We start from the raw sequence: 27,175 nt of genomic DNA, 5'->3' as shown, positions 1-27,175 counted from the left end.
AATCTTAGTAATAAGGAAAGTAGAACAGCCTGGAAAATTTCTCTACCATGTTATGAACAACAAATCAAGAATTGAGGATTACTTAAGTAATATTCCATTATATGATTACATAGCACTGACCAATAAATCATGCTCATCAGCATATTAGAATGTTGTCATGTGTATTACTGAACTTTACTCAGTTCTACGAACTTATGCATTTTCTTTGTCTTTTTTTTTTTTAAACCCTCATGTTAATGGAAACACGCAAAGAAATAAGGTTGCTATGGGAACGCTAAGTCTTAATTCTTTTATGCTTGCATGTAACCCAACAACTATAGTATTTCACTAAGCTTGTCTTTTGCATATGATATTATATGCATTTTCAGAGAACAAATGATTTGGTAAACAACGAGTAGAATAGATGGAAAGATTAAGAGAGATCTGTTTTTCCTGCAACCAAACCCCTTCCCCCCACCCCCTCAAAAAAAAAAAAAAAAAAAAAAAAAAAAAAAAAAAAAAAGGCAAAAGAATTTCCAGTCAAATCAATGCAGGAAAGAATTAACAAAAACATTGAAATAACTATGTCTAGTAAGTGCTCTTCACTGTGCCATTTTCCTTTCTCTTTGATGCTGACACATTCTATCAGTGTTTGAAAACTTGAACGATTCTAAAACATGTATGCCCAAAATATACTTGTTTGAAATTTCATTCCAAATTGTACGTACCTGAGGAGCAGAATTTGTAGTACCTAGTCCAGCCCTGGAGATGGACACAAATAGCTGTTTCAGTACCTTACAGGTCTGCAAAGAGAAAGCTGAAAATGTATCACATCTGTAAATGGAATGGACAATGTCTGCATACACTTCTCATCATTTACGCATTTTCACACTGTAGGTGAAATCCTAGCTCCCTAGGATTCAACGTGCAGATATTAAATTGGAGACCTGCTTCTTTATCCAAAACCTTGGTCTTTTTTTTTTTACACGTGTTTGAAATCATGGCAATCAAAGCTTCATTCTGGGCAGATACAATTAACAAAACAAAACATAAAGGTATTTAAACCACCAAGATCTTTTTCTAATACATTTTTATCATAGATCTACCCTATCCAGAATGTATGATTTCTCAAGGAATAAATTAATTGATCATATTTCTTCCTAGAACATCCTGCAAATTATGAATCCCTATATTAACCTGCTCAAACATTTTTACACACATAATTTTAAATATTTATGTTTTGATGCTCATCCTTGTGGTTGTCTTGTAAGATTTTGATCTTTCTTTGATTCCTAATGAACACAGAAGAAAAAAATATGATACTGAGCTCTATCTCATATGTAACATACTTGCTGATAGTCATAATTCCTCTGGCAGTAAAACCAGTGTAAAATATTAGTTATTAGTAATTTTAGTGAAGCTTTGAAGATCTAAAGTATGTGAATTTGTTTACGTTTTTTGTTCCAGTTTTTAAAAATGAAATTTGCACTTTCGTAATTTGAAATTAATTGTCCAAGAAAATATTGGTAAACGGCTTCAGCCATTACACAAATAAATATGTAAGACAAAAATGATGTTAAACTCAACAAACATGGCAAAGTTCAATAATTCTCATTAAATGTCTAATAAACCCCATCTAGCATGAACTAACCACCACTGAAATTCATGTCTGAACACTGGATATAGATTCATAATTATCTTTGTTTCTACTCCAATAGGAAATTACATGGAATGAAAAGCAATTGCATTATATAATAAAAATATATAAACACTTTACTGATTATTTTAAAATGCTTTTTCATCCTTTCTTTTTCTATAAAGCTTTTTATGATTTGAAGATGATCAGTATCATTCTGAGTAGTGTTGGAGGTGAACAATGTCAATGAAGGTGCAGATAGTTGAGGTACATACTCTGCAGATGCTGTAGCTGATCACATAAATCATACAAGGTGATTCATAGAGGTATTCAAAGGTATTCATCTTATCCAAACTTGTTCCTCTTCTAATTTTAGTATTCTGCATTATTCTGGGAATCCTTTGCTGATAACAATATTAAAAGAAATAAAATCCACCTGCATTCCTAGTACAGTGATGATTGAAGTTTTATTAAAATTAAGGGAATAAAATCCTATTTTCTTCAAAAGTCAAAAAAATACAGTGTTTCTGATACACTTCATCTCTTCTTTGTTAATGAATAACAATTTATTATTTGCCTAAACTGCAGCAGTATTTGCTGCTCTCCTTCTATGAACCTATCTCTCCTTATTCTCTACCTCCTCTTTCTAGAAACAATGTAGAGGTCTAGATCTAGTCTCCATTTTCCAAATTAATTCCTAATTAATCTTATAAATTTGCATTTTTAGTCTGGCATGTAAAGAAGCAAGAATATGTCCAGTGGAATGAAATATTTTTTATAATACTGTATGTTTACTGAGTGTGAATTTATGGGGCTATTTTCTATTGTAGGTGATTCAGATCATCAGTGCTGTTGACAAAGATGATCCTAAAAATGGGCACTATTTCTTGTATAGTCTTCTTCCTGAAATGGTCAACAATCCCAATTTTACTATCAAGAAAAATGAAGGTAAATATAAAATATATGTAATACATACCTGAATAACTGTTTTGAATTGCCTTATCAGCTTCCTGTTTCTTTACCTGTTTGTTCCTTGGTTAGTATCAATGCCGGTAATCTATTTAACAGTACATTAATTACATCTTTTCCACCATTTCTGGTATCTTTAGCGTAGATAAAAAGAAAGTATAAAGAATACTAAATTCAGATCCAGAAAACAACTCATTGATTTAAATAAGTTTTTAAAGGATCAGTTTATTGCCTGTTGTATTTCTAAGTTGAAATTCAAGAGATAAAATCTAAAATGAAAATCTGAAACTACGTTGATAAATAACATCAAATAATTTTTTGGGGATGTAGATGGGAGAATAAATTAAAATATCTATTGAATCCCACAAAAGAAATACCTTTTAAGTCTATTCTATGTCTGCATAAAAGTCCCAGAGTATTTCTGGGACCTTTATGCATTTTAGTTGAGCATTTTTACTAGAAAGAGGAATTTGCCAAGTCATCAAAGCCCAGAAGGGGACTTTGTATCACTGTGCTTTAGAGCACTTCCGAAAGGGCACGTTATCATTTTGTAGTACTACAGAAGTGGAATTTCATGCACAATGGAAAAAAAAATACCCATTTAATATTGTTAAACAGCAACTTTAGACTGATCCTCTTTTTTTGGCACACTCATACTTAAAGGTCATATGAGGAAGAGCTGGGAATAATCACAAGAATGGTACAGACACTGCTTTATATATTTGTACTTACGTGAATATTCAAAAAATATTTTCCATTTTGGATTTTTGTTTTGTTTTAAAATAAATGTTACCTATTCTGATATTTTAGTTAAATTCAATCTCTTATTTCTCTCATTTGAAATGAAAATGAAGGAAATCATTGTTATAATACAACACGTATTTATGCAGCATATGTGCACGAGTGTAAGAGTAATGCATGAAATGTCAAATAAAAAAGCTTGCTTCCATTTTATTATTCTAGCCACTCCGAAGAAGAAGAATGATGGCACCATTTTTATATACTACTATAAAAACCTGAATTCTTAAAAATGTTTATATTTCTACAGATTTTTTCCTTTCATTAGAAGTTTTCTCTTACAGCATTCACTAAGTTTATGTCTACTTATATTTGTACTTCATATGAGAAATAAATCTCAGTGTTTTCTGCACTTACAGAAGATTAAAAAATCTCTTCAAAACCCATTTCACAATCATCAGTAGTGTAACATAAATTGAATTAAGCATCCTAAATGTTAGGCTGTGTGCTTTGCACAAAGTCTACAAAGGTCTTAGCATTCCTCTTCGTGTTTAAATACTTAGCTCACATCACTAATTAGCCTTGTCCTTCCAATCTGTTACACATTTAAGACTCGCTCTTGTTTCTCGTCACAGCCAATGGCAGAATGCCACCTGAACTGAGTAGGAGTGAGCAACACTTCTGTATGGCATTCTAAAAAAATAAGTCCAATTCTATTGCAACGTCACTACTCAGTTTTGCACTGATACATTTTAATGCATTTTAATCACTTCAATATGTAAATCATTTTAAAACAACCAGCTGAAATCTCCTGAAAGTAAAAGTCTACTTGAAGAGGCTTTTCTGATTTAATCTTTCAGTATCTGTGAATAAAATTTCCACTACATATATCGTCCTTTTATAATGAGATTGCTCAGCAAGTGATGTAGACCATGGCTGATGCTAGAACATGATCTCCCACAAGAATCAAGTATTCCCATCAAAGCCAGATCAGAGTGTAATTTGGTTGAGGTGCGGTTTTGTACCACTTAGACATAATAATTCTCTAATAAATTATTTAATTATGCCACTTAAACACTGAACTTGATCAGGACTTGATCTTGCATATATCTGCCAGATAAGCGGGAGCCATCATTTGTATTGAAAAACTCCACTGTTCCTAAAAAAAAAAAAAGAAAGAAACTGGAGTGAACTGACAGGCCAAAATTCTCCTCATTCATACTAATACGTGTATGGGCTGTCCAGAAGTCAGTTTGCTATGTAAAGTAACGCCTATAAGAGAACCTTTCCTGATTTCTGGAGGATTGTATTTCTGAAGATTAGATGCACAAGCTGCTTGGGTTTTGAACTGAAAAATATCTTCTAATGCGGCTGGGAAAATTTGTTGTCATCTTCCTGTGACATCACAGCCTTGACTTCCTTCTGTGTCCCTGGCTGCCCAGTGAACTTCTTCAAGGCAGTAGAGACTACCATGATGGCCGCTGAAGGAATGCTTTCTTATTTTATGGATCTTACAAATTGATTCCATTATCTCAGGAAGCCTAATACAGAAGCCTAATCTTTTATTTGCTAGCATTAATGATTTTTTAAATGTATTTAAATTGTTTTTCATATTTTGCCTTTCTATAAAATTTTCTCTAGTAGAGATAAACAAAAAAACCCTGAGTAGCTTTTCTGAAACGGTATAACCCTTTTCAATTCTTATTATGTGTTTTTCTTGTTGGTGTTACTGTTGCTGTTTTGTGGCATTTGGCAATTACTTCTGTACTTCATGTGAAATAATGACATTATTTATTTGATGGCATTAGTATGCAAACTGTGCAAATCTGGCTTCTTCTTTGGGAAGAAGACTAATGCTCAATTTTCATCCCTCATACAAAGGAATGTTTAGGAGAAATATACTTCATAATTTTATTTTGCTATTTGGGCCATAAGCACAACAATTACTTCATTCAGTGTGTTGCCTGTGGGATAATTCTGTTGTTAAAACTTTCAATATTGCCCCAAGGCAAATTCACAAGATACTTCAGTAATTAACTCTGTTGCCCAATTATACTACAAATATTCTGATTGACTACTTTGTCATTAACAAATGTGTTTAACTGGATGACAAAATGGTCTATCTTCATCAGAAAACTAAAATAAAAATAAAAAACAAAAACACTTATCTAAAATTAAGTTGTTTTATAGAGGTTACCCCGTGATTGTAGTAGAATCTGTTCCTTTAATTGATATACTGGCATACTTTCTTTTTTCCACTGTTAAACTTGCATATTTACAATCTCTTCTGTGTAGACAGGATGTCCTAAAAGAACCGTAGAGGCTGTAGTGCCTTTCTGAAGTAAGTAATGTAAAAATGTAAGTTTAACTGTCATCATACATCTCATCAATGTCTGTAGATCATCTCTCAGCAATGTTTACTTCTCATAGCTCTTGATCTGTTTTTCTTGTTCTTTTTCCAGCTCAAATGTCTGCTTCAGAATAGTTTTTCTTTGGTTTTGTGCCTGGCTAAATAGGCAGCTACTAATAGTATGGAATCAATCAACCCTACTTACTGTCTCAAACTGGTATGCAAAGAATGATGCTTATTTATCTTGCCAGATACATAAGATTCAGTCCCTTTATGAGACAAATAGTAAAACAGTGGTGAAAATGCAAGAACTTATTGCAACATGAGAAATCATGTGTTATTTTCTGTGCTAATGCAGATGACTAAACCTGTAAGTCTATGCCATATCAAAGCCTTGACTGCATGCTCAGATAGTGATCATTTACTTTTCACTTGTCTTTGGGCTGGGCTTGTAGGTAGAAGCAGAAATGGGAAAAATGAAAATAAATGCTTTGTGTAATGCTTCTGACAAAATTCAAACCAGCAAGATCCTAAAACTTCAGATTAAAATATCCGATATTTAGACAGAGTTGATATACTCTAGCAATGTTTTTGAATCCGTAGCTGATGTAATTGACCCTTCTAAAAAGCTGTAGGAGCACAATGAATAACAAAAAAAACCCCAAAAAAAACAACAACAAAAAACCTGATGGGAATTTAGATAACTGTTAAGTGTTTTGTATGCTCATGACATCAGAAAATTGAATTGAGACATTTGGAAATGGAATTAGCATTTGTTGACAGTGTTGTTTTTTTTTAGGGGAGTGGTCTTCACAAAGCGTAACCTACAACCTAGTGCCAGTGCAAGGATCATCTCCTGCATTCCATACGATACGCTCACAGCAATGCCTGTTGTCAGCATTCACTTTCTACTATTCTTATGGTTTCTTTAGTTTGTTCAAGTAAGAACAGAATTTTGTGCTAAAAGCTTTTCCACAGATGTAAACATTTTGATATGCTGCCAATGCAATTTTTACTTTCAAAAGCTAGCAGATAGATCTTTGCCATAAAGTGACTTCACATTTTTTCCCAGAAGATGTTTCCATTGCATTTCCATTTTTCTCATGCCAAATTCTGTTTCCTAATGGAATAAACTCTGAATCAAATGTTCTACAGTGCCTTTGATGAGCAGCAATTCTGACAGAAGTAATGATGCATCACTGCTGTATAAACGTGGTGTTATGTACCTAAAGCTAGGGCTCGTGTGGCAGCAGTAATCACAGGGTTTTCTGGAACATGGGCAAAGCTTACCCTTACAGCTAAGAACCATCCTAATGGCATGCATTTGTATTCCTGCAGACCTTCAGTAGTCCTGTAAGTAATCAGCCTGTCCTCTAACCAGAATTCTTAATATCTGTCTGGAGATATGAGCTCTGAATTTTGTCCAATTGGATTGGCCAAAGGAATAGAAAAGAAAGAGGTTATTAGTCTGTTCTTGTTTTTGTTTTTATTGAAGCATTATATGTACTTTAATGATGAATTATTCTGTTGGTTCTCTGTGTCGGACTTTATTCTCAGCCTTCTATAGTCTATTATACTTAGGATATCTATAATAGTTCCAAGCATATTCATATTTAAATGTCCTTTTCTTTTGTGCTTACATCCAACAAGTCTAGTCTGTGTTGTCTTCAAAGTAGTAGGTAAAATATTTTTACGTGCATATAATATTGGGCATCTTATTCAAAATTTGCTATTTCTCGTCACATCTTTACTATTACTAAAAAAGAAAAGTTTCTAAACTATTTAGAAATACCCAGAGAACATAACATACGCAACTATTCTTTTTTGATATTCTAAATAATATTACAAAAAAAAAAAAAAAACTGCTTAATTTTGAAACTACTTCTGTATCACTGTGTTTTTAATATAATAAAACCTAGAACATTTCCATATATTCTCCTGAAAATATTTTTAGCAACATCTGTCAAATGAATACCTGGAGGGCAAATCTTTTGCTCCCACAAAAGTAACTCATGCTAAAATGAGTTTCTTTGCCTGTCTTTCGCATTTCTTCATAAGTCTCTCTGCCATTGTTTCAGCTTGTGCTAAAATGACTTCTGTGGTTCTGATAGACTTTTCTTTCCAAATAGAAAGAGCTATTTGGAAGGAGCTCTTTCTCAGAGCTAAGAGGTGGCACCACTATTTCATTGCCCTCCTTCCACTTTGCCCAATTTCAAAGTTAACCCACTGACCTCAGGTACAAATTGCCCTAGGAAAGACATCATTAAACCCATCATTTCTTGATGGATGTACAGTGAGCATCTAGAGTCACAGCACCCATGTGGTCCCTTGGATATTAGCTGTAAATCCTCTTTTTTTTACAGTGCCATGCATGTTTTCATGAGCTCCAGGAAACTGTGGCTGAGCTGCTATCCATGCTGCAGGATGTTTCAGGATGGCAGTTCTCCAGGGAAAGCACGCGCTTATACATTTCTGATGTGTATAAATACCGTCATCATTTTTTTATACATAAATATCTGGACTTTCAAAGTATGATTCTAAAATGTACCAAATCATGTTCTTGATAGTTGCTTTCTTGAAAAGTAAAATTAATAATTAGTGATGTTTCTTATAAGTATTTTTCTATCAGCATTAGTGGCACAGAATAGCATTTACAAGATCACAGTTAAAATTATAAAGGAACGTGTTGCATAATCTAATAAACAGTATTGATCAAACTCACCCTTAACAGATGTAGTTTTGCCAATGGAAATCACAGAGAATATTTGCATAGCCACGTGCCTTCATTGTGAAAGTAGTAGAGTTAAAAATAAACTACACCTATTTATTAAAAAACAACAACCACAAACTGCTCTATTATCTAGCATTTCTGTGCCAGACTCTGCTATCCACAGACATAGGTCGTGTTTATTCCAGGAGTTCCTCAGAGTGTGAAAAGTGGTGTTACAAATATCATACCATCAGTCTTTTCCTCAGCATGGAGTTAAAACTGGAGCTGTGTAAATAGCAAAGTTTAACATTTGTATAAACTGAGGATTATTTCTATTTTTAGGAACAATATAGTTAATAATGCATTGACTAATATGAAATTATTGAAATACTTCCATTTTAATTTGGTTGAAAGGTTTGGTTTTATTATAAATTTTTTATATTATGATGGTATGATTTTATTATAAACTTTGATTTTATTACAAATGATAATTTTCAGACTTTAAAAGAAGAAAATATGAGAATGATGCTGATATTTTTCTGAGTACAAGGATCTCAGTTGTACCAAAACAAACATTATGATAGTGAAGTTCCATGAAACATTTTAGTTTTGTCAATTCAGAATTCTCTGATGTGAAACTCTATTTCAGAATGCTCTTACATACATTTTGAATACATAATTGCCTTTCTGATTAAAAATTAAAAATGTACCTAATCGGCCCCAGCTACCACATTTTAAGGATGATCTACTGGTTAGATTACACTCCTGGATCCAAGACCCTTTCAAAGAGAAATGTCTCAAGTCTTTCTTGGTCTACATGCTGGAAAGCAAATAAGAATTGCAATACAGCTGTGTGGTGATAAGAAAACACCGTGCTACCTTACCTCCTTCAAAACTGGAGCAGGCAGACAGAGAGATCCTGGCTTGACAGGAAAGGGCAGATTCAAGCTTCCAATCCGTTAATGTTCATGAAGTGGTACTCAGCCAATGCAAATACTTTTCCTGGGGCAGGTGGTTGTGCCTTAGACAGTAAGATTTGATTCCCTGAAATAATTTGTTTTTACGACAGAAGAAATGCAGTTCTGTATTTCTAAACTTTAGATTCCTTCATTGTTAGACAATTGGCCAGATTGAAGCTGCTTTGGATCAGAAAATATGTTAGGTCATTCTTTGTAGGAAAAATAATTAATTTTCTTTTTTACATATCTGACAGAATTCTAAGTTGTTATGTCAATTTGTAGAGTAGTAGACTGAGTCAAATGACTCAAAAAGATGAGCCCTTTCTGCTAATGATGAAGTGATAAGTGATACCAGGTGGATTTCAGTACTAGAAGTCTTTAAAAGTGTTCAAAAATTCTAGAAGACTAGCAGAAATTTGAGTTAATTTTAGTGTTACCATGAGACCCCAATGCATTCCAGTAGCACTTAGAAGTTCTGTCTTCCCAGATGGTGAATTCATTTCCATTATCACTGTATGATTTCATATTCCCGTTGAAGTAATATGTTCAATTCCTTTCAACTATGCCATTTTGCAGTCCTAGCAAGGTTATGTTTTCTATGGTGGGGCACTATTAGTCCCACCTAGTCTAAGAACGCCAGTGATAATATTCTCAGTAAATATCTTTCATAGCTAATAGCTTTCTGCTTCCTTTTCCCTTTCTTTCTTTACTATCATCTCTATTGACTGTGTTCTGTTATTCTCTGATGTTCTGTTTTCCCTTGATGTTGAATATCAATTGAGTGCTATTTGAAAAAACTTCACTGGCATAGAAGGATGTGATGTTATTTTCTGAAGTGAAGATTCCACTAATGTGGATGGGAAACCATCATTTTTCCACTCCAGTCCTTTTTGTGCCACTTCTTTCACTGACACCTGCTTCTGCCGTCTTTCCCATCTTTCTTCTTGCATGCAGATCACTGCTCTTTCTGGACTCCCATCTAATCAGAAGCACAGAGCAGGTGAAGACTAAGTGCAGTTCCTCTGCAAACATACTTTTTAGCCTTATCCAGATGATTTCCACCTTCTTACAATGGTTATGCACTTTCCACCACTTATATGTGCTAAAAGAGAGGTGAATTCTTCTTGGTGCACATAGCTACTCTAGCTGAATGTGTATGTCAGATAAATAGTCAGGTCCTCGAAGGCTAACTCAGCTACCAGCTTCCTCCACGCTTTGACCGTTCTGCATATTCTCTCCATCTGAAACCTTATTCACTCCTCTCCTGTATTCAGGATGCAGGGCTCCAGACAGACAGATTCCCTCTCTTCTCCGCCCTAAGCCAGAAGTGATCCACCAAGTCTTCATACGACTGGAAAGGCCAACCTGATGAATGAAGCAGCAAGGAGGGGGCCATCTGGTAAGCCAATTGTCCACTTTTAGGCATCTTTAGGCTCCTCTTCAGCTCTTCTGTGTTCCCCAGCACATCTGTACTTTCACAGTATTGTTGCTGGCAATGCATTTCTCTTGGAGCAGTTCTGTTCCTAGTGCTGTTTAAGTTTTCAGTGCTGTTTTAGTTTATCTCTGTGATGACGACTTCTTTCCAACCCTCAGAAATGTAAATTTTATACTACTAGAGGAGAGTTGTGTATACAGAGTGGAATATAAGACTCATTTCCACAGCATCATATCCTTGCAGAAAGGACATTTTTGATCCTATGAATCAATCACAATTTGGTACATTTGTGTAAACATAATCCAGCCAAAGCAACAGAAAATGTGAGATGAAACACCAAACAATATACTTATATACATGCAGCATACCATTACACAAATGCCAAAGAGACTTTTAGTTTGCTTATTCAAATTTTATTATTTGTGCTGCTACCAACATAATGTTGCAAAAACATCAATTATGTTTCATTTTATAAATCAGTCTAATTAAGAACCAGATGTAATCCAAATGAAAAAGATCTGAGGTCACTGTTGTGCACCATATGTATGACAGTGCTTACTCACAATGAGGAGATGGACTGGACAGCTGTGAATTTTCCTGCTGTAGGAGTTTCATCAGGACTGGAAGGTGTCACATACTTATCTTTTTCCAGTTTATTTCTTTAATTTCACTACAAAAGTAAGGAAGGTAAACAACACTGACAGTACTTAAAAATAATAATAATAAATAAAGTAAATGATAAAAGGTTATAAGAGCAAAAGAGAAGAAAAGATTTTGGTCAGAAAATTAGCACAACAATAAAGCTATTAGTAATGACGATGTAGTGCATGGATGAGAAAAATAATAGAGATAAGGACAAATCAGTTCTTCAGTATGACAATTTCAGCAACATAGTAGAGAAAATAATAATGGAGTGTCTCAAGACTGCAGTACTTAGCAGAAAGAAAGGCCTTGTCCTCACTGAGTATAGAACTTTTAAACTAAGTGCTATCAGGACAATAGTAGGATCCACAGTACTAGCTCTCTGGAATTTTTAAAGGCTCCATTAAAACATAACTGCTTGAAACCAAACAACAACCACGACCAGTTTCAGTCTAGGACTTCAAAGGTATTCCACAGCTGTATTTGCCTCTTATCTAAAACAACTCTTAAAATCACCAATCTCTTGTCAAATATGGCATCAAAATGTTTCTTGAAACATTTTTGCATACCAGAATGGAATTTCCTTTCTATTCCCTCTTGCTTCTCAATTCATTGCTTTATTATAAATGTTAAATTTATTTCTTTTTCTTAAACAAGCAAACAAAATAGAACAACAATTTATGCATGTAGAAGCTGGAAAACAAGTTCCAGTCTTTTTAATGTGGTAATGTCTGTTTGGACAGATTGTTTCCAATATCTACAGCAGTTACATGGCTCATTGCATTTCACAAGTTAAGTGTTCTAACTATAGTTAAATATGCAGATTAGTAAACTTAGTATTATCATGATGAAAAATGTTCTAACATGCATGTTGCTTTAATGTTAGGAGAATTAACCAAATTGTTGTCCTATATGGGCAGGCAGATCAATATTCATGAATGCATAGGTCTTAATCAAGTGAGAGTGGGAGGAGAAGTATGCATAATTGTTCAGTACCATCATTTGTCATGTTTGATAGGGTTACTAGGTTCTCTGAATGATATAAGTACTTCTGCTAGCTGACAGTTTGCAATGAGAGTATAAGGTTCTTATAAAACAGAAATCTTTCTCACCAAAATAAATCACAGGATCTGTTGAAGAGAATATTTAAAATCCAAAGTGTATAGTGTCATTTAGAACTCAGACTACGCAGTAGCAATCCCCTCCACCATTCTGTGTATGTTTTTTTCTTGGTTGGTTGTGTATTATAGTTATTTTATAAGTAATTGCATATAGATTATTTGGAGAGGAGTTTATACAGTTTTAATTCTTCTGCCAAAGTAGCACTTCTGGTTTTTACAGGTAGATTTCATTCTTCCATCTTTTTTGCAGGAAATACCTTCTGCAGTGCAAATAGGTTTAGTACACTGTGTAGGAGAAATGATGTGCTAGAGCTGGTAGGACCCCTACCTAACACTTCACCGTCATAATATCTTAATATTTTTACCATCTTAACTGTATTAACTTGTTATCATAACAGTCTTCCTTAGCTTTCAGTTCACTGTTATGTTTTGTTTTGTTCTGTTTTGAATATATGTGTTTTCTCCCCAAGGAACTTATTGGTAATGATAGTACAAAACCATATTTTTCCTGATTTTGCATCTCTTAAATTTGTTGGTTGCTCTAATTATGGCATACTTTGTTTTGTCATGCTCTAATATATGCTGTTCAGGAGAAAATGCAATCAATTTATTATTTACTTTAATTGTATATTTCTCCTGTTGATTAATTAGAAAGTTTCAGCTATAGTAAAGATTAAAAAATACGCCCACTCTTCCACTCCAGCAAGAATCTAAAAAGGTTAAAAATTAAAACAACATAAGAAGAAAACATCACACTTTAACTATTAAAAATTTCCACTCATTAGTGAAATTCTCATTTTATAAAACTGAATTTTAATAAACCCACCGCGCAGAAAGTAGAAAGCATGCAGACTGTTTGCACGTGGTCCTCCATTAAGATAAAGGTACTTGTTTCTCACACTTAGCCTAAAGGATTGTCTAGATAAACTACTGTAGAACAGTTTAATGCGAATTAAAAGGAATAAGAACATGTTCCAATTTGCATCCCATATTGAACCAATTACACAAGTGGTGTATAGGAAGGAAGAAATTATGATTGGAATTATGTCATTCTTCGTAGGAGGTGACTATTAACATTAATTATTACTTGAACTCTGTGTCTGTGAATTCTCCCGAAGTTGTCTGCTATAATCACATTTATTCCACACCTTCTCATTTCACCCTAACTCTCTTGAAGATGACTGTTTAGCAAAGGGCTGTATTTCTCTAGCAAGAGCAAACGTAGTGGTGATGTTTCCATTTTTAACCATTTTGGCCAGCGCTTCACATGCCATGCTTTAAGGAATAAAGGAAACAAAGCTCTCTTTGCTTCTTGTATTTGTTTTTGAGGTTTTTTGTCCCACTCATAATAACTATTCCACCAACTTACAATTTTTGAATTTGTATGTGTGGCCTTGTTGTAAAATGAGTCACACTGTTAGTCTTCATTTAATTTTATCTAATCAGGATAGATTCTAGTAGAAAAGAGGTAGGGAATGTGGTGTTCCTGGGTGCCAATGTCTTACATTCTGTACCAAATACAGAAAGTAAATTAAAAAAAAAAATAGTTGATTTCTCTATTTTATGGAGAGTTGCTAAAACAGTAGGATGTGCATACTTGATAATCAGTGCCAATTACAGGGATTGGAGATGGGCCCTTGTTTGAAGTGAGGAAATAAGGCAGCTTATTAGGGAGAGATAAATAGAAGAACTTCAAGAAAAGCTCCAGGCTTCTGCTTGGTAGTGCTGGAGGGGTCCGTGGAAGGTAGGATGACGGGATGGATGCTGGATATGCAGCCAGAATCAGCTGAGCAGTGATAGCTCTCTGCCCATATTAAGATAGGAATGTCAGATCGCTTAGCTTGTTCTAAGCTTGTATTTGTGAGCTTGGGTAAATAAACTTCACTTTTGCTGCATGTTGAGGGCTATGTTGTGGACAGTTGTTACACTACAGTAATGATTTCATACATTTGAATCTACAGTAAGAGGTAAGTCACCAATTATGTGTAGTTATAAATGGTGTTAGGTTGCAGTCATAACTTTAAAAGAAGCATTGGTAATAATCACAGAATGTTTATGCAAGTACTTTGCTTCTACCCTGTAGACTATCGGCCTAGTTGTAGAATTTCTGTGTTTGTCACTGTGCCACACATACAGTACAGATGTTCCTTGGAAAGTTTGGTGTCTTTTTTTTTTCTGAAACTCCTGGTTTGAAAATATGTAAAAGTGATTCTGTAGCTCAAACAGGGAAATGGTGGGGACTGAAAACCTGGAATGCTAAATTCAGGCGAAGGTTGTTTAAAATCAGTTCTATACCATATGTACACCTTCTACAACTTCTATCTCATTCTTATCTATCCCACAACTTCAGTCTTTGTGAAATCATTTTCTATTTTTAAGTAGAAAAATAATGCTTTATAACATTTTTCCTTTATTTTGTGCTTGTCTAACACAGATGTATTTGCTAAAAACTTTGTAGAGTTTAAGGACATTCTGTCTACCAGAACTTCCTGTTTCAAATCTGTATAAAGAACTTGGCTTCTTCTAGACTTAATTTCATTTTTATCGATCTTCTTTCTTTTTTTTTCCACAGTGAGGAAACATATCTTTCTCAAAGTATCTGTTGTTTTTTCTGCTCTCTGTTTGTACTACAGCAGTCTTTCTTCATGATCATAAGTGGTTTTGGCATATTAAAATGTATTCTTCTTTGCAGTAGAATTGCCCAGTTTCTTGTGACGCTATTACGTGACCCTGCTTCATATTTTTACTGCAGCTCTTTTTCCTATACACTTCAGTTCACTTTAACAGACTTTTCACCGTGAATTAGAAGACATCAGGATACAATTTCACTGTAATATACAAGTTTTTCTCTTCGCATGGAGACGTACTGCAAATTTTTCCCTTATAACTTCTCAGATTCATGTGAAGAAAATGATTTTTCTGTTATTTTGCATGCATATTTCAACTGTGACTGACAGTCATTACTATTTGCAGAGTCTCCATCCTTGGAGGTACTCAGAAGGCAAGTGGACACTCTTCTGCTATAGATGTCCTGCTTGAACACTCTGATTCTGTGAAAATTCTAGATCTTATGGACCAATGCTATAAATTGGCTTGCAGATCTATAATATTTATATATTATATCAATATAAGCACTGTGTTTGTAATAACTCTATGGTTGTTAGGTGGAATTCAAATGCTGACACGTATTTTCTCTGTCTCCTTCTTAGCTATGCTTTGGGTCACCATGTTTATAGCATGTGTGTGAAGTTAGGGTTTTACAGGAGGTATTAGTCTTGAAATTTAAGGACGTTCCTGTGGACCTCACTAATCTGTGTATCCTAGCTTGGAGGTTCTGGCTATGTCAAGTTTTCCGTACATAATGTGCAGGTGTTCCCGAGATCATCAGGAATGTTTTGTTTGGAAATTTAATACAATATATTCCACTCCACATGCAGGAATATATTTTTTTCCACTAACTGAAATTCCTTAACTAGATGTATTTTACTGTGCCCAGCATTTCAACTGAACATTAGTCTTCACCATAGGAGACTTGTCCTCATTGAGAGGTGTGCGCATAATAAGATATTGTGGATGCTTTAGGTGTAAGACAGGAGTATAAATTACTGCTATTAATGTTATGATGATAAAAAATTGTTATTGTTATATGTAATCTGCATATAAGACTGTCTTCAAAAAGTCGTTATCAGTCTGCCTGCGTGCCCCGGGGCAATCTTCTACCATAGCATTTAAGTCTTTCAAATTACAGAAAGCTAATGTAATTCTCAATGACATTTACAAAAACATATTATAGCACTTCTTTCAGTCCCCTCACAGAAATTTTTCTCCATGAAGTTAAAGGGAGTTCTGTGTATATAGGAACTGCAGGGCCTGGCAGTTTTTAAAATCAAAGCCACGTTTTTTTTCTCAAGCCACTCCACTTGAAGAAAATGTTAAGTAAATTTTTTTAAAATCTGTTTTTTGATTTAAAGTACCTCTGTATTAACTGTATTTAACTTTCAGTGCTCTTTGGCAGAGTACACATTCTAGATTTCTTCTCATGGCAAGTTGTTATGTCAGAGTTACCAACTCCTGAAAATTGGCATTTTGTAATGGAGATGCTGACACGACCTTCATTACACCAGTAGAAGATAATCACACAATAGATCTCCAAATCAGTGTAATGTATAAAACTGTAAATCTCTGTGACCTGAGGGGCTGAGGTATCTGTCTTTCAGTAGTTTCTTTCACCTCTTAGTTTGCACTTGTAAATATGCAGTTATAGAAAGAATAAGAATCTGTTATCTCCAAAGAGAAATACAGATGGCAAATCCTAGGAATGTTTTGCTTAGGGCTAGAGTTAGGTTAGTCTAGGACTGTTTTGGCTCTACTTATCTTCTGAGTATCCTACTGGAGTCAGGTAAAACAATAAAAGAAAGTTCTTGGTTTAAATGCAAAATATTGCCATTATTCTGTCAAAGCATCACAATACACAGTTATTTCATTCTGAAACTTTTTGGTTAAAATAACAAGATAATAGAATTAAGTAGAATATGTAGATTTCAAAAATGATCCATCAGTCTATGCAAATTGCTCTGTTAATAATGTATTTTTAATGCTAAGCACATTTGACAGCCATTTCATCTCTCTTTCTAAACTGGAGCTTGGCAACCTGCATTAATTCTTATACTTTACAGATGTAACATTCAATGCACATGCCATGTAGTGATGTGATCCGAATAAAGTAAAGCATGTCAAAGCAATGTGATTATTAGTAAACAAGTTTGTGGCTGGCTGGTTGAATACAGAACAGAAAAATGAGAGGCAAAAGCCAGTGCTGTTTTTTCATATCTTGTATCTCCACTGGCCTGAATTTGCTTCAGATTATGGAAGTGTCAATAGTAACTGGTACAATGGAACTTGGGAGAGATAAATAGGCATAAAATCAGGGTGGATGAGATTGAAATGATGGCTGCTGAGTAAAGTACAGTGAGAACTGTGGCAACTTTATAGCTTGAACAGACCCAGAGCCCAGACTTTTCTTTTCTGACTTGCCATTATAAACTGTAAATTAAAAAAAGAGAGGGGTGAGGGGAAGAAAAATTAAAAAAAAAAAAAAGTATTTTATCTTAATTATTCATTGTTAATAATAAAACTAATATTATCTCATGCCTCAACACAATTATTTCATCAGCTGTGAGTTTCCTTCCTTCAATGGGTTAAAAAAACCAAAGTACAAAAATACAATAGTTGCTGTTAGATTGCAAGTGACCATATAGATATGTTTGATTATAGCTCTGCTGTACTAAAGGTCAAAGGAAGGTTTTAGAATACTTAAGAGACAATTATCTAAAGTTCAGACTTTTCCAAAGGAATAGAACTAGAAATTATACAGACCATTATCTAAAGTTCACGTTTTTCAAAGGAAGAAGGTAGGGGGAAATGACTGTTCCATCCCTTTGCTTTGTCTGGTTTTGTGTTTGTTTTTTTAATTCTGTCAACAATTTATTTACTACACATTCTGTATGACATTAGTTTCAAGACGATAATTCCCCCTTTCAAGAAATTTTAACCTAACTATATATCCTTGTACACAATTAAATATCATTTTGCTCATGACTCTAAATTCTCAGCAGCATTTTTTTTTTCTGCAAAGGAGGTGTGCTTAGTTGCTTTCTTCAACAATTCAGTTCTGGCATAAGCTCTCATTACTTTGCTCAATTGGTAAAGAAAATAATCATAATACAAAATTTTTTAAATTTTCCAATTCTTTACCTCATCAATATATTTTCTCCCATAAAATACTCAACTTTCCTGTGTTCTTATTGATGTCTTAAATGAGTATAGAAAGCCTAGGTATCTAGAAAAATAGAAGTCCATTAAGGTATTTGATGGTGTCTCGTAGGCACACATATTCTGTTTTGACAATTGTCACTATGCATCAGTGCGATGCAGCCAAGAGCTTTTTACTTTTGAACCTCAAATCTGCAATCAAACATGAGAGCAGTCATCAGTCTAGTTTCTGGAAAACATCACAGGTTTTTGACATTCATGAAAAGCAAGTCATATTGAACAAGATCTTTCTATTATTATTATTTTTCGATACTCTATCCTCAAGGAAGATACTCAAGGACATATGTAAAATTAGGCGTGACAGATGTGAATATAATTTCTCATAGAAATGTATTTTGTGAATTTATACACCAGTGTTGAATTATTGGTAACCTTGTAACAAGCAAACAGAATCGTTGCCTTGTAAAAAAGTATTGTTTTAATACATATTACAGCGGAAGACAGGAGCAAAACAAGTCCTGTCTTCCATAAACACAGTTTTATCTTTCAAAACACGCTAAAATCATTATTAGATCAAGATACTTAAAGCCCTGTCCAGCCTGAGTTTGAACACTTACAATGATGAGGTATCCACAACCGTTCTGGAAAAGCTGTTCCAGTATCTATCCACTTTCATCATGAAAAATTTCCTGCTGATAGCAAGTCTAGTGAATGGTTTAAAACCATTGCCCTTCTCTAGTTACTGTAAGCCTTTCAGTGTCTTTCTTGCAAGTGCAGTCTATATATAAATAGGCCACACTACAGTTTCCCCACAGCCTTCTTTTCTCCATGATACACAATTGATGCTTTGAATTGCCTTCTCTGTTTTTGTGCTAGATCAGCAGGTACTGAGTATGCTTTCACACTGCTCTTGTTATTACCAGAAAAAGGACAAACACTGAAGAGTTTATGGAAAGAAATCACATGGAGGAGTGTGATTAGTAAATTGTTGGTGTTGCATTCATTGGTTTGGTTTCTAGTCTAAATTATTTGTGAATCCTTTCATAGAAATGTATGCATTATTAATAAAATATGCAAAAGAGTAATGATTGAGCTATGCCTTTCAGCTCATGGAAGGTATACCATCTTTTTGAGAGAAATCTCTGTCTTTGGACAAGTTTATTATTTCCCAGTCTCTAAAATGGGAATTGCAATCCTTCCTATATGCCACTATTTCTGTCTTTAGGTTTGAATTTTGAAGAAAAACAGAAATACCAGTATTGCTACAAATCTTTTGGAAATCTTTGTTTAACACTGTGAAGTGTATAGTGCTGAGTAGTAAATATCACAGGAGGCATGTTCGTGAGTTACACAAATAGTTACACAAAGCTGAACGTTCTTGTCTGATGCATTTGCAGTTGACTGCTGAATATTATATAATTAACATTTCATAGAATTAGGTAAATTCTGGTTTCTCTGTACTCTTGGATACTCTTCAGGAGTATCCAATGAAGCCTTTGTGATAATAAGTTAATCCCTCTGATATGTCAAGTTTTTCTATGAAAATGGATGTCATATATGAACTGAGAAAGGAAATGAATGAGCTTCCTTTTTCATTAGAGGAAGCAAGAAGTATCATAATAAGGACATTCTTTCTGCTCTTCTACTTGTGCCAAATCACCCTCTGATTTTAGACTAAAAATGTACACAAGACTCCCTTAAGACAATGACTTCAGAAAATAGTTTTGAAGATCATAAGGACCATAAAGAAACGTATGTATTTGCTTCTGGAGTGTATGGCTGTACAGTTAATCCAATTGAGATGTTTTTTCTTCATATAAATGAAATGCTGCATAGATTTCTACCTCAAAATACTTAATGTTAAATAATGTCTGAGAAAATTATAAAAGGTAGAGAAAAAGAAAGAAAATGGCTATGTAGGTGTAAGGTTGCACAACAGGAAAGTCCACTGATCTCAAAAATATTACAGTGATCATCAGGAAATTAATGAATTGCAATAGTGTGTGCTGAGAAAATGACACTTGGATATAAACTGGCTGCTTCTGTATTTTTACTTTTGTTATACCATTTTATTATCTGACTTAAGTTTGCAACATAGATGTCTTGTGCATAGAGGGAGATGAAAAAATTGACTCCTGACTGTTAATTTCACATCAGGCTTGATGTCAATGCCATTAAAGTCTCTCGTGTCTGAAAAATACAGAAGTTGCTTTGTATTAAAATTGTTATATTTACATTCAAAATATTTCATCCAAAAAGATTGATTAAACAGATCAGGGGTTCTTGAGAACAGTTGGGAATCTTCAAGAAGCATGTGGCCTTGTCTTAAGTGTGGTCTCAGTTATGGTTATTGAAACCACTTTTATCTAGAAATCACACTGGGCATCTTACAAAGACCTACCATACTGTCATGCTTTGTTTCAGCTGTGACAGAGATATTCCCACAGCAGTCTATTTAATGGTTGTTTCACAAATCTGCTTGTAGGCAGATCTGGTAGAAACAGACTTGAGAGAAAACTGAAATGTATTCACTGGACTTGATTTTAAACCAAGATTTGGGGAAAACTGTAAGGTACAGCTGGTTACTTTATGCAGTTACTTACTTTGTTATTGAACTGGAATAAATAACAGTGCTTGACAGTTTAGTCCTCTAGTTGCTCATAAGTTTTTTGCTGCCTTCTTTTTTTGTCAAAAGAAAAAACATTTCTACCTCCTAAATGTTTCCTTGTTAAATATTATGGTAAAAGATTTGGCCATTGAGAAATCAGCAAAACACGTCAAAACACAAAGAAATATTTCATACAATAGCCTGCATGAAATAAACAATGTGAAATTAATTGAATCATTATTGCACCAAATTCATTCTCTGAGAGATAGTCTGCAATATGATCCACAGATACTGTGGTGTCCTAGTCATCTCTTCTGTATTAACTGAATTTTGGAAACAGAATTATCTAAATAATTGATTTGATTTTAAGAAACATGGTAAAAATGAGCTGCAGATCAACTTAGTACTTTGTAGTTATGTATTCTTTGAGATGTGTTTATATGACCTTGTTCTGATGGAAAAATACTGTGATGAGTTAAAATTATTAAGATCACTATACTTGCACTATTCCTTAAGCTTGCAGGTTGGAATATAGGTACTAGTTCATCCTGTAAACTTGGTGTATGATCAATGAAATGGAATTTAATAGGATTCTGGCATTTCAATCAAGATCTTCAGTCCTTTCCCTTACAGAAAAGTAGAGGATTCAGGGAGGCTCACTTTGATACTGAGAATGTCAAAGAATCTTCTGAATATGCCTGTCTGCGAGTAAAGACTTAGGGTCTCTCTCTACCTGTGGCAAGTTACCTCAGAGCTTTATTAACAGAGAGGAGGTTTTTTGCCTATGTGTAATTTTCCCTGCTTTGTTAAAAGTAATATTAATAAATAAGTAACCTGAACAGTGTTACAATGAAGGATCAGCAGGTTAATTGGAAAGATGAGCGGAAAGTGATTGTCCCCTCTCCTGCTGAGAACCTGCTGCCAAGTTAATTCATGCAGCAGTGCTGGAGGTTATTCCTCGAGGAGATTCCTGCTGTTTTCTCAGCTATGGGTAAGGAGAATGTCCACAGAGAGTAGAAAGCAAATCAGATAAATTGAGTTTATTGCTAATCAGCTGCTAGAATTTATTTGCAAGTTCTGGGAATCAACTAAAAAGTCAATTGGAGAGTCATTGTTCTTCACTCAAGAGTCCTATTTCCAGCAGCATCAAGGGATATCTACTCTTAGGAGACAGCAAAGAAAGGGAAAACATTTGTTGCTAAACAAAATCATCAGCAAAACTATTTGTTTTTTGTTGCTGTTATTTTTCTTTTTTCTTTGTGTGTGTGTGGGGGTGTGTTTTTTTATTGTAGTATTTATTAATTCCTGTTGGCTTCTTCTTACTGCTATTGCTTATTTCTTCCCTGGGCAAAACAAATTCAGTTCTTGTCTAACACAGCAGTTCTTAACAGAACTGCTTAGGAAAAAGTTTCTTCTTATCTTGATATCTTATTATATGATATTAACTATTCAGCCATTAAAATGTTTTTACACTTAAATAATTGGGATTAATGTCCCAAATATCTTCCTTATCTTAATCTCATTTATTCTGAAGCAGAATTGATAACCATTACTGGTTCTAGGTATTTTGTTAAACACAGCATAGTTTTGATTGCAGGCAGATATAGGTATTTTGTTTTCTCCATCCCACTTTCATCGTCTCATTTTTGTCTCTTATAATAAACTTCCTTTTTTCTTCCTTTTTAAAGTTGTCATCAGTGAGAGCAGTTTCTTTTGTTATTTCTCTCTAAATGAGATGCCATAACTCCTCCACAGGACTTTAAAGGGACAAGATGCCAATGTTTAGCCTATCAGTCCAGTCCTTCAGCTTGGATAAGGACTGTCCCAGGCTTATAGGAAGGAAGAAGCTATATTGGTCTGGGTTGATAGAACATAAAATCACTGTGTAATATAACTATGAAAGTCTTTAGAGTTCTGAATGCCTACAGATGTGACAATATTCTGAGTGGGATTTCTCACAAGGAGAGAACTGTAAATTGAGCCTCACACTATTTTTTTCTCTTTAAAAGGTTAATGTGAAAGGATTAAGGATGCAACTCATGCTGCGATATTTTTAATTTTTCAGGAGACAGTCAAGTGGACAGATAAATTTATTTTTCACTGTTTGATAAGGGTACATGAGTGCTGAGGGGGAAAAGAATGCTGTCACATAAGAAATGCATATTAGTTGCTTATTTTGTTAAACTACATGCACTGATATTCTGCAAAATATAGCTACTTTTTACTTTTATTATTATTCTTATTTTATTTTTGCTTATGTAGTATAATATTCCTTGCATGTCAGCCAGAGAGAACGTATGGTACTGAGACACTGAGAGTGGTTTAGCTTTCACATGTATGCACTAAATCATTGCTATATTCAACCAGCAACGAGTGCAGGTTTTTCATAATTTCGAAGGTGTGCTAGTTGTTGACTTGAAACATATTTGCCTTTTCCACTTCATCATAGAGGCAGATAAAATAATGTGTTATCATCAAGGAGCTGCATCCTATTTGAATCGTCAATATTCATACGAGCTCATCCTCTGAAATTTATCTGTAGTAGAAACACATGCTTCTTTTAATTTTAAAAAGAGCACAGGGAAGGACTGGTCTATTTATTTAGCCCCAGGGTGCTATGAGTTTTGATGTGACTGTTTCTAACTTGAATAGATAAAAACTCTGAATTCCTGAAAAGAAAAATCTTAAGAATTCTTTTTGTTCTGCAAAGGAATTCTGAAGTGTTCATATGAATACCTCTTTAGAAAGTAGTTAATTTATAGGTAGATCTTCACGTGCTGTGTATTCTAAATGCTATGAAGATCTCTGAAACCATTACACAACTTGTGATGTAAGTTTTAGCAAGCACTTCTCCAGGTTGTATAAATGTGATTGATAGGTGGTTCCACCAAGGAAGGGAGACAGGAAGACTGGAAAATCAAAGACCCCGAACTTCCGAAGAATCCTGTTTAAAGTTCAGTTCATAGTCGCTGAATGAGAAAACAAGGCTCCTGAGCTCTTTGTGAGAATCAGTTTCCCCATGTTCTTGAAGATCATATAGTTTTTCTTCATCGGTTCTTTTATGCCAGTAATAAATTGTCATACAGTGATATAGATTCAATTTGATAGAGGGCCAAACCAAGATAATATTTAATAACCATATTCTATAACTGCTTTTATTCCTTACTAATACACATCTGAATGATATCAAAATACATAATATTGCATTTAATTTTTTTTTTTTTTTGGGGGGGGAGGTGGGGCTGGAGTGGAGGTGGAAGTAGAGAAAGGCTGGAATGTGAAAAATACCTAAATGCTTCTTCTTTCTCTGCATTTTTCTTTTGTTCTTCATGGACAGCCAGCACTTTGGAACACATTTGTCTCTTTTATTTTGGGGTAGCAATATATGCTGCACAAATACCATGGCCTGTCTAAAATGTTTCTGGTGATCACAGTGCAAATTACACATCTCTAAATTCTTTCATACTTCCAAGTGAATATCTTACCACTGCAAAGATCAAAGTAGGTTCAAAGCTTTCTTATGGTCACTATATGGATATACAACCACGAGTTATCATGTCAGCTACCTTATCTTCTGGTTTAAACTCAAGAAATGTAAATAAATCAGTGGCTTGCGTATTTTACATGCTCACTAATCATGGTTTATAACTGAGCATGTTGACATATACATGATCACTGATATTGGGGAGCAATTTGTTGTAAATTACTTGAATCTCTAATTACCTAACAGCACTAGAAGATCTCAGGTACAGACCCAGGGGTTTGAATCAGAAATTAGAAATTCATTAAAAGAAGAATTTTGATTCTTACAACCATATGTGATAGAATCTATATGATTGCTCTAAGCAAAATAAAATTTCTTGGAGTAATTTATTGGAGCAATCAATTACAATTTTTAGTATTCAAAATAGTATCAGAGATATACAAAAATGTATCAGAGATAAAATGTTTGAATGAAACTGAGAACTGAATGAGTATGAGAAATTTAAGTGTGAAGGACAAGTGGACAAAAACACATGTATAATTAATGAGTTAAATTTTCAGCTTGATACACATAGAAAAGGCAAATGTTCACATTTGCCAGTAAATGGACTGAGTCTTAATACCAGCACAGGCAGTTATTGCTGCATTTAAGTCTACAGCTAAACTTAAGTATCTAAACTGGCCTCTTGGTGTCATGTAAAATGTTCAACTTACTAAAATGGTGTTAAACCATTATGAAGAAAGAAGACAAGAACATCTAAGTAAGATAAGCATGCTCATGAGTTCATAACTTAAAAAATAGTGATGAATAATGATGAGAAGACAGCAGTAAGGATGTGCAGAGAGGAAACTGACAGGTTGCTTTAGGTTCATTACACTTAACCCAACAATGCATATGTTGTACTCACTCATCAAGGGCATGGCAAGCCAGACAGGAAAGGAAAGGACCACTCTGTCACATGCTGATGATTTGATGAGCATAATAAAATACATGTTTGTTTGTGTAGAGGTTTTGATGAATATATTAAGAAAAAATAGTGGGTTTAACAGTTGCTCTGTAGTGAAACAATGCAAATTTTCCTTCTTTCAGATAATACTCTCAGCATTTTGGCAAAGCATAATGGATTCAGTCGGCAGAAACAAGAAGTATACCTACTGCCAATCATAATAAGCGACAGTGGAAATCCTCCCATGAGCAGTACTAGCACTCTTACTATTAGAGTCTGTGGTTGCAGCAGCGATGGTATTGTTCAGTCCTGTAATGTTGAAGCGTATGTACTTCCTATTGGACTCAGCATGGGAGCCCTAATTGCAATATTAGCATGCATCATTTTGCTATTAGGTAAGTATTTGCTTCACAGCCTGATGTTCAAAATTTTTCTGATTCATAGACAGCTGTAAGTAAGCAGAGAAGTCACATATAAGGTCATACAAACTACCATAACGCGCAGCAGTATGAAAGGACATTTCAGAACTATGTCTCTTTTGTATTAAGAACTAAAGGATGGCATAAAAAACATAGTCCCAATCTGAAAGAGCCTTACATATAAAATATATAAAAAATTATGAAACCAAAACACAACTCATATAAGTAAAAAGGAGAACAGAGCGTATACTGCACCAAATAGAAAATATATTTGTTGTATCTGTAAGACTTGTATGAGTTTACTCTGGATTGTAATGGCATAAGAGATATTACAGTTTTAAAAGATAAAAAGCACTGTGTATTTTAATTAAATAAAATGTCTGAGATACAACAGCAAAAGCCTGTTCCTGTACTTAGCAGCTTCATTTTATAGCAGAGATTTACATTAGTAACTGAGATTTTAATATTAAACTGCAAAAGCAGCAAGTATAACCAATTTAGAGCATTTTATGCATCTGTCACAATTCTGGAACTGATGTGTCTAAGATCTTTCTTTATCTCTTGCTGCTTTAGTTGCTTTTCAATTATATAAGAAAGACCTGTTTCATTCTATCACTAGAGCTCTGTTTTAAAGAAGCACTCTCAAATTCTGGAAAACTTCATCCTAAATGCAGACCTTTATAGACTGACGTTCATTGATTGATGTTAGCTTGACCTTACTTTATTTTTTTTCCAAGGGGAAAAGTTGTCTAAATTTGAGGTTAAAAATTGGAAGTATGAGTTATCTTATTGCTTGCAAAAAACTGAGCATCAAATGTAAATTTGAGATGATAATAAAAAACTAAAGGTCTAACCTGAGTTTCTGAACAAATTTTCCTCAGTTGAGTGGGGTTGAATTTATAGAACTTTCAGCTTTTTTCTACCCTTATCACACAAAATAAAACCTACTATCATCCCTAACTATGCTTAACACGAATTGTTTTGATTTGAAATTGTTTTACCTAATTGACTTGTGATGCTATCTTTGCAGTCATTGTGGTGCTGTTTGTGACACTAAGAAGACATAAGAATGAGCCTTTAATCATCAAAGATGATGAAGATGTGAGGGAAAATATTATTCGCTATGATGATGAAGGAGGTGGAGAAGAAGATACAGAAGCTTTTGACATTGCAACATTGCAGAATCCAGATGGAATTAATGGATTTTTGCCTCGTAAGGATATTAAGCCTGATCTTCAATTTATGCCCAGGCAGGGTCTTGCGCCTGTTCCTAACGGTGTTGATGTTGATGAATTTATTAATGTAAGGCTTCATGAAGCTGATAATGATCCCACAGCTCCACCATATGACTCTATCCAGATTTATGGCTATGAAGGAAGAGGTTCAGCTGCTGGTTCCCTTAGTTCA

At 34.3% G+C, this 27,175-nt stretch overlaps 1 protein-coding gene across 1 annotated transcript in view; it reads left to right on the top strand.

Moving 5' to 3' along the window:
- Nucleotides 1-27,175, top strand: part of CDH8 (cadherin 8) — a 135,775-nt gene that overhangs the window by 108,095 nt on the left and 505 nt on the right. The window contains exons 11-13 of the mRNA XM_065733133.1: nucleotides 2,446-2,563; nucleotides 25,493-25,744; nucleotides 26,799-27,175. The exon at nucleotides 26,799-27,175 is cut by the window's right edge and continues 505 nt beyond it. Coding sequence (XP_065589205.1) covers nucleotides 2,446-2,563; nucleotides 25,493-25,744; nucleotides 26,799-27,175 — 747 coding nt within the window. The remainder of the gene's footprint in view (nucleotides 1-2,445; nucleotides 2,564-25,492; nucleotides 25,745-26,798) is intronic.

Source organism: Cyrtonyx montezumae, unplaced genomic scaffold (assembly GCF_038088225.1).
Source record: "Cyrtonyx montezumae isolate F1298 unplaced genomic scaffold, pur_monq_1.0 scaffold_17, whole genome shotgun sequence".
Lineage (NCBI taxonomy): Eukaryota > Metazoa > Chordata > Aves > Galliformes > Odontophoridae > Cyrtonyx > Cyrtonyx montezumae.
This window is presented reverse-complemented; position numbering and strand designations above follow the sequence as displayed.